General features: G+C 36.3%; 1 protein-coding gene across 1 annotated transcript; it reads right to left on the reverse strand.

Annotated features, from left to right (window-relative positions):
* Positions 1–9,126: 9,126 nt before the first annotated feature.
* LOC133310301 (uncharacterized) lies at positions 9,127–10,319 on the reverse strand. The gene is made up of 2 exons (XM_061511209.1): positions 9,984–10,319; positions 9,127–9,810 (listed from the first exon to the last, which is right to left on the reverse strand). The coding sequence occupies exons 1-2, from the start codon at positions 10,317–10,319 to the stop codon at positions 9,127–9,129; spliced, it is 1,020 nt and encodes a 339-aa protein (XP_061367193.1).
* Positions 10,320–14,930: the final 4,611 nt, after the last annotated feature.

Consider the following 14,930-nt stretch of genomic DNA (forward strand, 5'->3'; position numbering starts at 1 on the left):
GAAACCACAGATGATAGGGGATAGGCACAAGTACCAAAATTTTGATTTGGTTTAGTGGCAGCTGAAAGAAAATGGCCTTGAAGGCCGTAAGCATGTGAGGATGAAAAAAAAATTTCAAAGCGGAAACACACATACCAATCAAGATATATACTCTAGGACAGAGAGATACCTTGTTCGTAACTCAAAACTCGAAGGTGATCAGTGTTAGGCTTGAAGGTTCAAACCCTCTAATGTTGATCCACACCACCCTTTGTCAAGATGCAAGAACTCTTCTTGAAAAGCCACCAATTCGAACACCACAAAGGATCAAGCTAGGCGTCCAATAGGAAAGAAAGAGGCTTAGGTTTCAAGGTGTTTAGATGAGTGAATTTTCAGCATGAAAACTCACAAAGTGGCGCATGGAATGGATGATCAGTGGCTAGGTTATTTTTCAAAAAACTCTTAAAGAGAACCTAACAAAAGGAAAACACTTAAGGAGATGAGAGAACCATGGATTTGAATCATATTTTTTCTCTCAAAAATCTGACCAAAGTTGCGCCCCTTTTGTGGAGGAATGAGTGGAGTTGTTGCAATTCAAATCTAGCTAACAACCTCCTATCCTATCCTCATGAGACTAAGTCTATACCTAGTCAAAAATCTGACTTAATGACCATCATATGGTCAGCCATATGTTGCGCCCCTTTGGCCCAAAATGCAGTCCAAATACATTGAGTAGTTGCAATTCAAATTGAGCCAACTCACTCAAATATTCTCTCAACCAACCAAATATGAATGGAGCTTAATTGATTGACTAAATGATCATCACAAGGCCACCAAATCAGCGCCCCAAATCATCTTTGATGATATCCAAAGATCTCCTCTTGATACTTGGGATTTGATTCATCAAGATCTCATCTTATCCTTTGGTTACGAAACAACCTTTCATAGCCAATTCAAATTCAAATTCAAACATTTAAATTCAAACTTTCAAACATTTAAATTCAAAATTCAAATTCAAAATTTAAATATTTGATAATTAATTTAACTAATTAAATTAATTAATAATGTCTTGGACCATCCAAGCCCATTACAACAACCATGCGCCTTTTCCCTCTTAGGTGGGCATTCAAATTTCTTCTTGGGATAACAACCATTATTAGGCCCAAAACCTTTAATGCTATATTATCAAGACAATAAGGTATTAGTGTGTGACCCATTAGACCCAACATAGCCACTGACATAAATGGGCTTGGGCCCAATAAGACCACAACCCATTTAATGACAACACAGAGCACTAACAATGTTTTGTTGCCCCAGAGCTAGTTAGGTTAATGGCATGATCATCCTATTAAATATATTTGGTTACCGTATGTATTTCGTTTCATCTCGGTTACCTTTCCATTAAACCTAGGGTGAGGAGATGTATCAACCTTTGTGGTTTAGGGTAAGCTTTAATTCGAAATAGGGAGTCTTCAATTTACTGACTCTAAAGGCAGATCATCTCATGATCTCTTTTACTATGCATAGATTCCCGAGTCCCGTAAATGTCATCCCAATTTCTTCGATTTACAGATAACCTAATCCCTTACAAAGATTTGACGAATTCCTTCATCTTATCACCCTAGGCTTGTGTTCTTTCAGGACATGCCCAAAGGCATACCTACGAATCTCCATGTTTCAGGCAGACGAGGTATACAATCAAAACATGCTTTCTAGAACACAGTCTAGGTGAAAACTTCTGGTCTAAGGAAAGACATACCCAAATATTAAGAGACTGCTCTAATGATACCTTTTGTAAGATTTCCTCATAGAGTCTCTTTGTGGGTCTGTTTAGTGCGAGCTATACCCTTATAGGACCCACGACTTTAGCTAAGACATCTCCATATCTGTAGCTCATGAGGTCTTTACCTTGTATCCGAACACAAGTAGATAAGTCGTGCTAGTCTTACCCGAGATTACTGATCCTCATTCTCAGTGTCTCTAGACTAGGAACATAAAATTAGGAATAAACATTCGGTATCCTTGAATCCTCATGATCATGATCTCATCACAGATACTCAAGAGATACATATTCTATTCCAAGGGGTTTATCCAGTTACTCATATAATATTAATAATAATATCGAGACAAAATATGAAACAAGATAAAGAGTGCTTATATTTATTTGTGACAATATAAAAGGTCCACATATGTCCTAATCTAATCAAAAAAATTTCTCTAGGACATCCATATACTAACAAGCTCCCACTTGGCCTAGAGCCAATCTGACCTAAGTCGTATACCCAAAGCCTCATAATGATTATCATGTTTTCTCTAAGAAACAGCCTTCGTCAGAGAATCATCTAGGTTTCATCAGTGGGAACATAATCTATCTTTACATCCATCCTATCAATGATTTCTCTAATCAGATGATATCTGCGGAGTGTTTCGGACTTCCACTGGATAGGTCTCCGAGATGGAGTTCCAGTTGACCTAGGGTCGTGGTGTGTGATCCGGATAGGAGCACACTAGGAATGTCTCGGGTGTATATGGATGGTTGGGGCATCATGGTTGTGGTTCTTGGAACACACCTTGGATGATACCCGTAGGCTTATATATGCCGAGGACGTTGCGTGGTATTGGTAGTTGTCATCCCGCTTCGTCGTATTTTATATCCCAATATTCTCGAGTTTCTCTAAATCCTTTGCTTTATCCCGTTTTGAAAGTGGTTGTTTTATACTATTGATATGCATCGAAGTGAACCACTGGGCGGAGTTTTCTCTAGAACCTCTGGGTTACTGAGATATATCCGTATATCTCACCTCGTCTCGGGGCATTTATTTCAAGATGTAGCAGTGGCACAGGAGTGGCGGGCAAGAGGCCCGTAGGATGAGTCATGGGAGCATTGTTATTACTTGTTCATGATATATATTGTGCCTGAGTCTAGTTAGTTATTATTTCGTTCGAAGTTATGTTTAAAGTTGTAAATTCAAGTTCATATTTCAAGTTGTAAATTCAAGTTATGAATATGTACGTTGTTATATTTAAATGAAAGGTTGTAAGTATGCATGAATATTGATGTAATATGATGGAAGGGCTTTAGGCCTATTGTAGGGTGATGATTATATGCTTATGTTGAGAAATGGCATGTAAATGGATCTTGTGATTGAAACAAGTTAAGGATTTTAAAGTGAGCATTATAGTATAAACTGTGTAATAAATATAAGCTGAATTGGGTTGTAAGTGCCCCAAGGCATTGTTGGTCTTTGTGTGTGTGCCACCCATTGGATTATTATTGGATTATTAGGTACATTGAGGTATTAGTGAGCTTGTGTAAATTTAGGGATTTAAGGAAAAACAAAGGAAACTCTGGCGAATTTTCTGTAGAACTGGCAGATTTTAGGTGAACTTCGGGAGAGCTTATCTCCCTCCATAGAGGTCCAATAGGGACGTTCCATATGCCGTTTTGAAACTTGAGATATCCCTTACGTTGTGACAAAATCTTAGAATTTTATGGGTTGTGCGCAGCCATGTGGAAGTCAGTGAACACAACTGCCCTGTTTGCCCTGCACTTGGGGGCTGTTCTGGTCCAGTTTTGGGAATTTTATTCCTGCTTCGTTTCTTGGTCAAATTAAGCGTATGATATATCAAATCGAAGATTGAGGTGTCTAGTTTATGGTGTAAAATTTTGATAGCAATTTGATGAGTGGATTCTGTGCAGTAATTCAGAGAGTGAGGGATGTTTAGAGTTGTTTTGGGGTTGGAGGGCAATTTTGCTTGTCCAACTTCAAACGGCGATATCCGGAGAAAACGTGCTCCGATTATAGCGTGTGATAGCTTTTTATAAAGGGAATTAAGTAAGAAAATATAACCTGAGTGTAAGGTCGGAATTTTTGTGGTGCGTTCGCAGTAATTTAATTAGTGAACCATGTTCGGGTAAGTAAAAATGTAAAAGTTAGTAATTGGCTAAGTGGGTTTATGGGAACCCCTTAGTAACTTATAATAAGTAAAGTAAGTTATAAAAATAGTTTAAATAAGTCTTCCGCAAGAGTTTACGGTTACGGTCACAGCTTTTAGTTATTACGCTTTTTATGTTTTAAAGGCTCTCGTAATAATCGGAAAAAGTTTATTCACATTTTTATAAATGAATTGCTGTGATTGTAACTGCGCTTAATATCATAATGAATGTTAACAATACCGGTGTACAACGGGCTGTTACAAAACAGTGGATCCCAACTAAGTTGTGGAGCACCACTATTTAGAGGAGGTTTGAGTAATATTGGTGGTGGGAGGTAATCATGCACTTGATAATTGATTTCTTTAAGGGTTCATTTTATTTAGGGTTTACTAAGTCTCATCAAACGCATATGTATTATTATCATGCTAGTCGTAACCTATGTCAAACATCTGTCGGATTACACTAGTCGTATTTGGGCAATTTTATTTGAGACAGTCATGGTGCTCGCGCATTCTTCCATCTTGCTCCTTAGGCCACGACTTCTTCTTGTCTAAACGCCACTAGCCTAATTCTTTAATTACAAAATAATTAAAGAAACTCCAAAACATCTTTGGAGGGACAAATGAAGATACAAAAAAATTTAAAATTCAAATTTACATCTCTACTTTAAATAGAGCAAAATTAAACCTTTAATTTAAAGTTAAAAATTTGAAATTTAAATTCGGGCACCATGACCATCGCCTTCCAATTTGCACCTAAAAAGTTAAAGAACTTGCAAGCACATAATATCAAATATCACAAAACATGTTCACACATACGTCTTAATATTTTAACAATTAAAATATCATAACAAGAATCATGATTCAAATTTTCTTAATTTTTTCTCTTAATGGTCGAATTATATAACAATTAATATAATTCAAATTTTGTTTACTCTTTCTCAAAGAACACAAAATTAAACCACGCATGCAGTCATCACACCTTGTGTGGCCGAATCATATATGCATATATATGATAAATTTTGTCACAAAAATTTCATGCTATGCTCATGAAACAATTCATAGAGAAAGAATAAGAAAACAATCAAGGTACTCGAAGTACCCCTCATGGCCGAATCAACCCTTTCAAAAAGTTGTTTCTTTTCAAAACTTTCACAAAGAAGAAGAAACAAAACCATGAACACATATAGATATATGAACATAGCAATCACATTAACATGTTCATAAAACTAAAAACTTCAACAATTTAAAGCATTGTAATTCAAAATCCATATGCTAGGATTCAAGCTTTAACTCTTTAAAGAACTTTTGACCGTAAAGAACAAGTTTTACAAACAAGGTACCATCACTCGTCGATGGTAAAGCAACTGGGCTCTGATACCACTTGAAAGAAAATGGTCTTGAAGGCCGTAGGCATGTGATGATGAAAAAAAAAATTCAAAACAGAAACACACATACCAATCAAGATACATACTCTAGGACAGAGAGATACCTTGTTCGTAACTCAAAACTCGAAGGTGATCAGTGTTAGGCTTGAAGGTTCAAACCCTCTAATGTTGATCCACACCACCCTTTGTCAAGATGCAAGAACTCTTCTTGAAAAGACACCAATTCGAACACCACAAAGGAGCAAGCTAGGCGTCCAATAGGAGAGAAAGAGGCTTAGGTTTCAAGGTGTTTAGATGAGTGAATTTTCAACATGAAAACTCACAAAGTGGCACATGGAATGGATGATCAGTGGCTAGGTTATTTTTCAAAAAACTCTTAAAGAGAACCTAACAAAAGGAAAACACTTAAGGAGATGAGAGAACCATGGATTTGAATCAGATTTTTTCTCTCAAAGATCTGACCAAAGTTGCGCCCCTTTTGTGGAGGAATGAGTGGAGTTGTTGCAATTCAAATCTAGCCAACAACCTCTTATCCTATCCTCATGAGACTAAGTCTATACCTAGTCAAAAATCTGACTTAATGACCATCATATGGTCAGCCATATGGTGCGCCCCTTTGGCCCAAAATGCAGTCCAAATACATTGAGTAGTTGCAATTCAAATTGAGCCAACTCACTCAAATATTCTCTCAACCAACCAAATATGATTGGAGCTTAATTGGTTGACTAAATGATCATCACAAGGCCACCAAATCAGTGCCCCAAATCATCTTTGATGATATCCAAAGATCTCCTCTTGATACTTGGGATTTGATCTATCAAGATCTCATCTTATCCTTTTGTTATGAAACAACCTTTTATAGCCAATTCAAATTCAAATTCAAACATTTAAATTCAAACTTTCAAACATTTAAATTCAAAATTCAAATTCAAAATTTAAATATTTGATAATTAATTTAACTAATTAAATTATTTAATAATGTCTTGGACCATCCAAGCACATTACAACAACCATGCGCCCTTTCCCTCTTAGGTGGGCATCCAAATTTCTTCTTGGGCTAATAACCATTATTAGGCCTAAAACCTTTAATGCTATATTATCAAGACAATAAGGTATTAGTGTGTGACCCAATAGGCCCAACATAGCTACTGACATAAATGGGCTTGGGCCCAACAAGACCACAACCCATTTAATTACAACACAGAGCACTAGCAATGCTTTGTTGCCCCAGAGCTAGTTAGGTTAATGACATGATCATCCTATTAAATATATTTGGTTACCGTATATATTTCCTTTCGTCTCGGTTACCTTACCATTAAACCTAGGGTGAGGTGATGTATCAACCCTTGCGGTTTAGGGTAAGCTTTAATTCGAAATAGGGAGTCTTCAATTTACTGACTCTAAAGGCAGATCATCTCATGATCTCTTTTACTATGTATAGATTCCCGAGTCCCGTATATGTCATCCCAATTTCTCCGGTTTACAGATAACCTAATTCCTTACAGAGATTTGACGAATTCCTTAATCTTATCACCTTAGGCTTGTGTTCTTTTAGGACATGCCCAAAGGCATACCTATGAATCTCCATGTTTCAGGCAGACGAGGTATACAATCAAAACATGCTTTCTAGAACACAGTCTAGGTGAAAACTTCTGGCCTAAGGAAAGACATACCCAAATATTTAGAGACTGCTCTAATGATACCTTTTGTAAGATTTCCTCATAGAGTCTCTTTGTGGGTCTGTTCAGTGCAAGCTATACCCTTATAGGTCCACCCACGACTTTAGCTAAGACATCTCCATATTTGTAGCTCATGAGGTCTTTACCTTGTATCCGAATACAAGTAGATAAGCCGTGCTAGTCTTACCCGAGATGACTGATCCCCATTCTCAGTGTCTCTAGACTAGGAACATAAAATTAGGAATAAACACCTGGTATCCTTGAATCCTCATGATCGTGATCTCATCACAGATACTCAAGAGATACCTATTCTATTCCAAGGGGTTTATCCAGTTACTCATATAATATTAACAATAATATCGAGACAAAATATGAAACAGGATAAAGAGTGCTTATATTTATTTGCGACAATATAAAAGGTCCACATATGTCCTAATCTAATCAAAAGATTGTCTCTAGGACATCCATATACTAACAACAGCTGCTGTCATGTGATGTTGAAAATCCTCGAGGTGTTTAGGAGGCCCTCTCACTCTGGTGGATCATCTTGGAAGGGTGGGAGCAGTGGGATTTTCCAAGCAAGTAGGCAATATTTCACTTGAGATATCTGTTCCAGATGCAGAAGGTTGATGCTCTTGTATGGAAGATTATTGTTGAGGTGTTTCAGGTGTATGAAGTCTTTGTGGAATGTTTAAATCATATGAAGTTGTTGAATCAACTGTAAGAGGCCAGGTAAGATCCTCCCTTGAATATCCTGACTCAGAGAAAGGAAAATACTTCTCATAGAATATCACATTTCGTGATATGAAAATCTGTCTAGATGCCAAGTCATAAAGAACATATCCCTTATCACCATCTTTATGTCCTAGATATGCACACTTTCTAGCACGTGGATCAAATTTTGAACGCCCATTGCTAATGGTAGAGGCATATGGCAGGCACCCAAAATTCCTTAAATGGATGATAACAGGTGGCTTGCTGTATAAAAGCTCAAATGGTGACTTATTTTGTAGCATAGGTGAACATAATCGATTAATGAGGTATATAGCATGAGTGATGCAGTAAGACCATAGACTTTGTGGAAGTTTACTTTGGAAGAAAAGAGCCCTTGCTGTGTTAGGAATATGTTGTTGTTTTCTTTCAAGAACTCCATTTTGCTGAGGGGACTCCACACATGAAGTCTGATGCAATATGCCTTTATCATTGAAGAAATCAGTCGTTAAAAAATTTGGGCCATTGTCACTGCAGAAGCATTTTATAGTAATATTAAACTGATTTTTCACAAGAGCTACAAAAGCCTGAATATGGTTTCGTGTTTCAGATTTTGATTTCATAAGAACACCCCAAGTGAAACGGGTATGATCATCTACAATAGTTAAAAGATAATGATATCGATGCACTGAGTTAAGAGAGCAAAGTCCCCAGATTTCAACATGCACTAAATCAAGAGCACAATTGGGAACAAATGAACTATTAGGAAAAGAAAATTTCTTTTGTTTTGCTAAATGGCAAATGTCACATGGATCATCCAAGTTTTTCCATGAGATAAAAGGAAATTGAGACATCATGGCTTTTATTACAGATTTCGAACAATGCCCTAAATGGGAATGCCATTCATCAGAAATAAAGGATTGTGTAGTACGAGTACTATTAATGAAAGGAAGTGTATCTATCAACAACTCCTTTTTAGCAGGACTAATGTGTTTGTCTTCATAGTTAGTGTCTCGAAGAACATACAAGCCCTTCTTCAAATCAGCAGAACCAATCATCTGTTGAGATGGCATTTGCTGAATGATACAAGTTGGATGCTGAAAAATCACACGACAATTAGATTCTTCTATCAGCTTAGTGACTGATATTAAATTCACTGTGAACTCTTTAACAAACAACACATTTGTCAACTTGAGAGAATTCGAGAGTTGAACAGTACCAGAATAATATGAAAAGACTTGATTTCCATTTGGTAAGAAAATGGTAATAGGTTCAATCTTGTGAACACAAGACAAATTTGCATAAGAACATGTGATATGATCAGTGGCACCTGTGTCTAAAATCCACTGAACATTAAAGATACCTGAGGAGGATTCTGTCGTTTCTGCACTGAATGCCTTCGCTTGTGCCAAGTTGCTTGTGTGAGGTGAATTCTATTGGAGTGATTGCTGAATCATCTCAAGTGTTGTTTGGTATTGACTATTGGTAAAGCCATCTTGCAAATCAATATGTGAAGGATTTCTTATACCCTCCATCGAAGCTTGCATCTGATCTTTTGGCACAACTGCTACATTAGCTTTGTGAGTTGCCCCTTTTTGCTTATAACCAGGGGGATACCCATGTTTCTCAAAACAAGTTTCCACTATATGACTTGTCTTACCACAGTAGGTGCAAAGTCTTGAAGAACCTGACCTTCCTTTCCCAGTGAAACTACCACGTCCTCTGCCTCGTGCCTGAAAGCGTACTCTGCCTTGTACTTGCTCATTGGAATTGTAGAAGGCTTTATGAACTTCTTGATTATTAAAAACTCCTTCCAAATGCAGTTGTCTCTCTTGCTGCATTATTAAAGAAAAGACACGGTTGACTAAAGGCAAAGGATTCATTAGCATTATCTGAGACCTAACATTTGAGAACTGATCATTCAGTCCTTTGAGAAAGCGAATTGAGTAATCTTTCTCACGAATATTCTTCACATCTGAAGCTATTGAGTAGCAAGGACGAACACACGTACATGTTGGAGTTGGTTGCAAAGCTTCTAGCTCATCCCATAGGATCTTGATCCGTGTGTAGTAGTCTGACACAGAGCTATCACCCTGACGCAATCTGTAAAGTTCATCCTGTAAATCAGAAATTCTAAAGATGTCAGATTGTGAGAATCTCTCTTTGAGATCATTTCATACATCTGACGCTCAATCGTGAGAATCTCTCTTTGAGATCATTTCATACATCTGATGCTCGATCCATCCATAAAGTTGATTGGGAAATAAATTCAGTAATAGAACGGTGTAACCATGAGAGAACCATTTGTATTACACCTTTCCCATGCCGCATACTGAGAATCTGATGGATTTGGAGCTGATATGTCCCCATTTACAAAAGAAAACTTGTTTTTCGATATCGATGCCATCTTTATGGCCCTAGCCCAACCGTGGTAATTCTTACCATTCATCAGCGTTGAGACTAGCACAAGTGAGGGATTCTCACTGGAATGCAAGAAATAAGGACTTGCTGGATCTGAATTATCAACATGATTCGATGATCTCGTTTCACTTCTCTGGATTGCAGTGGATGCAGGACCTTGATCTTCCACTGTTTCTTCGATATGAACATAACTCAGATTCGCCATAGATCAAGAATGTAGTAAGTAATTTGCAACAGGATATTAAGAAAGAAGAACAAAATTGAGAACAGAAAGGAAATGGCGAATATCAGAGCTCTGTGTAGAGCTCTGATACCATGATACGAATGAAACTAAAGAAACTCATTTGAAAGTGAAGAGAAAACTAAAATTGAATTGTAATCTCGCGTTCAATCATATCTATTCTACACAGTGCACACGTATATATAGTATGTGTCAATGCATAAGGAAAGACAGTTGTACATAACAAAAACTAACAGAGACTAACAGAAAGCTAACTCCTAACTCAAACACTTAAAAAATAACTAAAATTAGTTAAATAATATTTATACTCAACAATTTCACCCATTAATATCATGATACTAGAACCATCTTGCAAGAAGGAAAAAAACAAAAAATAAAAAGTGTGTTTAATTGTGTTCTGATTTTTTTTCTTAAAATAATTTTATAAAATAGTTAATGAAATATGTGTTTTGTATATTTTTTTGTTTTAAAAATTAAAAATCAAAACACAAAACAAAAACAACTTAGGGCTTGTTTGAAATTAGTTTACAAAAACAATTTTTTGATTTTCAGGAAAAAAAATCCATTTAGTAAAACTTGTTTTGTAAAAAATAACATTTAAAAATTTATAACTGTGTTTTTTTTTTTTGGAATTAAATGTAGAGAACATGTCTGAGTTGTTTTTGTTTTCTATTTTGGTTTTTATCTTTCAAAATAAAACAAGCATAGAAAACAACTGTTTCCATAATTATTTTACAAAACAATTTTAAGAACAAAAAAATCATAACACAATCAAACAAGTTATGTTCTCTAAATTTGATTCTAAAAACAAAAAAATAGTTATAATTTTTATTTTTATAAAATAGACCTTATCAAATGAATTTTTTTTTAAGAAAAATTAAAAAAAATGTTTTTCAAAAAAGATTTCAAACGGACCCAAAATCACTAAGGGTGTTCATGAGAAAGAAATAGATAGAAAACTCGTTTGGTAAAATCGATTTATTTTTTTGTTCCCGAGATAACCAATTTAACTTTTGTGCCTCAGAACAGAAAAAATAATCAAAAAATTTCAGCTTTTTTTGTTCCCCGAAACAAAATGAGAAATATTTGTCTCTCTCAATCACTCTCCACCACTACCATCATCACCACCACCACCACCATCCCGACACGACCATCGCCACCATCGTCGACTCTGTCGTCGTACCACCAGTGCCGTTGTCACCACCACGACGATGCCACCGCCATCATCACTACCACCATGACACCGTCACAGTCACCACCACCACCGCCACCATCATCGCAGCCACTATCGTCACCGTCACCGCCACCATCGTCATCACCACGCCACTGCCACCACCACTATCGCCACCACTACCACCACCGCCATCATCACCACCATCGTCACCAACCACCACTACCATCGCCGCAGCTACTGTCGTCGCCACCATCACCACCATCGTCACCAACCACCTCTACCATCGTCCCAGCTACTTCCGTCACCACCATCACGAACCACCACCACCACCATCGCCGTAGCTACTACCGTCACCACCATCGCCACCATCACCACCACCACATCGCCGCAGTGACTGGCGTCACCACCATCACCACCACCACATCGCCGCAGCTACTGCCGTTACCACCATCGCCACCACTGTCACCAACCACCACCACCACCACCGCCGCAGCTACTTCCATCACCACCACCGTCACCAACCACCACCACCATCGCCGCAACTACTGTCATCACCACCACCACCACCACCACCACCGCCGCAGCTACTGCCGTCACCACCATCATCACCACCATCATCACCACCGTCACCAACCACCATCGCCATAGCCACTTTCATCACCACCACCACCATCATCACCACCACTACCACTGCACTATCGTCGCAGCCACTACCGTCACCACCACCACCATCATCACCGTAGCCACTGTCATCATCACCACCACTACTATCACCACCATCGCCACCACTACCACCGCCACTATCATTGCAGTTACTGCTGTCACCACCACCACCATACTATTACCACCATCACTACCACCATCATCGCCACCACCATTACCACTGTGCCCACTCCATATAGAAAGGAAAGTGATGATCCAAATTTTTTTTATGTTTAATAGGAATTATTTTTATTATATTATTTATTGAGTTATCAAACACAATTCTCATTCTCGGAAGAAAAATAGATAATGTTATCAAAAATATTTTTTTTCTCATAAACTGTTCCAAGACACAGAAATAGAAAAGAATTGTTTCTATTCAAAAATAATGCTAGGAAACAAAATGGTTGTCATACATACCCTAAAACCGAGAGAATGAGCTACTTATTCCATGTCTCACTCTTATTGCATGCACGTTCTTTTTATTCCTTTAATTGTGCTTTTTATAAAAGAAATTCTTGTCATGTGCTGAGGTGCCTCCAATTATTGAACATTATCCTGACAAATGAAATTTCTGACAAGTTTCTGAATTGTCTCGGAATGAGATAATTCTTTCCCTCTAACTTCTCTCACTTATTTTCTTTTCATTTTCATGATATTTTGGGATGTAATGTTTACGAAGAATGAGAACTGCTAGTTCAATTAAGACCTGTTGAAGTTAAGTTATTTGCTTGTCCGCATGTTTCCGGAGCATATTTCCGTGCAATGAAAGTAGATAATTCCTTATTAAAAAGAAATAATTATAAAAATAAAAATAATATAAATATATTACTTTTGTGCATATTTAATAAAAATATATACCGAATATTCGGTGCATCTGCAGTGCCGAAAGTATTTTCCATGTTCTTAAATTATATAGGCAACAGAGCTAGCTATATAAAAAATTGAGTAAAGTATCTTTTGAGGCCTAAAAAAAATTATGAGACTCATTTTATTTCTTAGAAAAAAAAATTGATTTGTAGTTCCTCTGAAATTTAAAATAGACTCAGTTAGTCAAAACTGTGATCTCTTTAAAATTTAAAGAAGACCCATGTTAGTCCATAAAAAAAACTAATATAGATGTATTTTAATTTCAGAGGGACTGCGAGTCGATTATTTTTCTAAAAAGTTAAAATAAACCCATGATATTTATTGAGGATCCAAAAGGTAGTTTATTCTAAAAAAATTCACTATTAAAATTTATTGATATATTTATAAATTTGTGTAGGATAGCAACCGATCAGTTGTCATTTTATTTTTTTGTGTGTGTAAATATAGTTTTTTTTTCTTGAGGTAAATGATATTATACATGAGAAATATAAAAGTAACCACAATATGACACACGGTTCATATATACTTCTTGAGCGAGGGTTGAATATTTTGTTAAGTTGACAAACATTTATTAATTTTAAAATATGAGCTTTATACTTCTCATTTTATATAAGAAGAATAAAAAAATTTGCACATAAGAAATGGTGGACTCCACCTCAATTTTTTTTTCACTCACCTCTTTCACTTTTCTCTCTCCTAAATATTGTCTGTGCTGTAAGAGAGAAAATTTCTCTAGCAACATGAGAAATTCTTCTCCCTTAAAATATTTAGTGAAAACCAACACTTCTATAAAAATTTAGTTAGTGATGAAAACACAATACCAAAAGGAAAAAAAAAAAAAAAATTAAAAGGAAAAGGGAAACGATTGATTTGGACATTCAATGCTTGCTAGAAGCCCATTATGGCTCAGTAATAGTGAATTGAGTTGTTGGGCTTCAATGCCTACTAGAAGCCTATTATGGCTCAGTAAATGCTTGAGAAAGCTAACAAAAGCAAGACATAATTAGCATTTGATACAATATGAATAGAATTTGAGAAGGAGTGTTAGATTTAGTCTTTTTAAATTTTAAAAGAAAAACTAAGGCATGTTTAGTGTAAATAAATATTATTCTTTACTAATAATTACAACAACATTTTATTTTTCATTTTTCATGCCCAATTAAGGCATGCCCTGCCAATATATAAAATTGTCGAGCAAGCTAGCACTTTTGAATAAATTAAAGAGTCATTTTCTTATGTAATAGGAGATTGATTTCTTATTGTGAGACATCAAAATTCGTATTATTATTTTTTTAACAACTGATGGACCCATCACTTGTTATTTCTATAGCATAAGAGATACCAACTCATGTGATATAAGAATAGAAAAACCCTAAATTACAAAAAAAGAAAAGAACGGAAAGTACTATGAACTTAAAATCAAAAGGAATAGGGTATGAGTTAATTGTTTCTCCTATTATTAGTGAAACAATGCAAATACATAAAAATTTGAATTGACTTTTTTTTTTTAAGTGTTAGGTCCCACTTGACTATCGTAATAAATCACATTCTTTCAAGGATCTTCTTCTCTTTGCTGCTTCTCTAGTGTTTATGCAGCTTCTCTAGTATTTATGCTACTTCTTATATCATGGTTTTCAGCTTTTTATTTTAATTCATTTTTTTTTTTGAATAATAGGGAAAATACAATTAAGACACCATTTTAACTCATTTTATTCTCTTTAAATTATTCTTGTACAATAAATCGGCCCAGTGGACTGGTTCACCGGTTTGGGATGGGTTTCGGGGGCCGGTGCGGCCCATTTGTTCTTTTCTTGAGTAGGAAGCTGAGA

Source organism: Gastrolobium bilobum, unplaced genomic scaffold, assembly GCF_033153095.1.
Source record: "Gastrolobium bilobum isolate Gb01-03AN ecotype WA unplaced genomic scaffold, APGP_CSIRO_Gbil_v1 utg1505, whole genome shotgun sequence".
In the NCBI taxonomy this organism is placed as follows: domain Eukaryota; kingdom Viridiplantae; phylum Streptophyta; class Magnoliopsida; order Fabales; family Fabaceae; genus Gastrolobium; species Gastrolobium bilobum.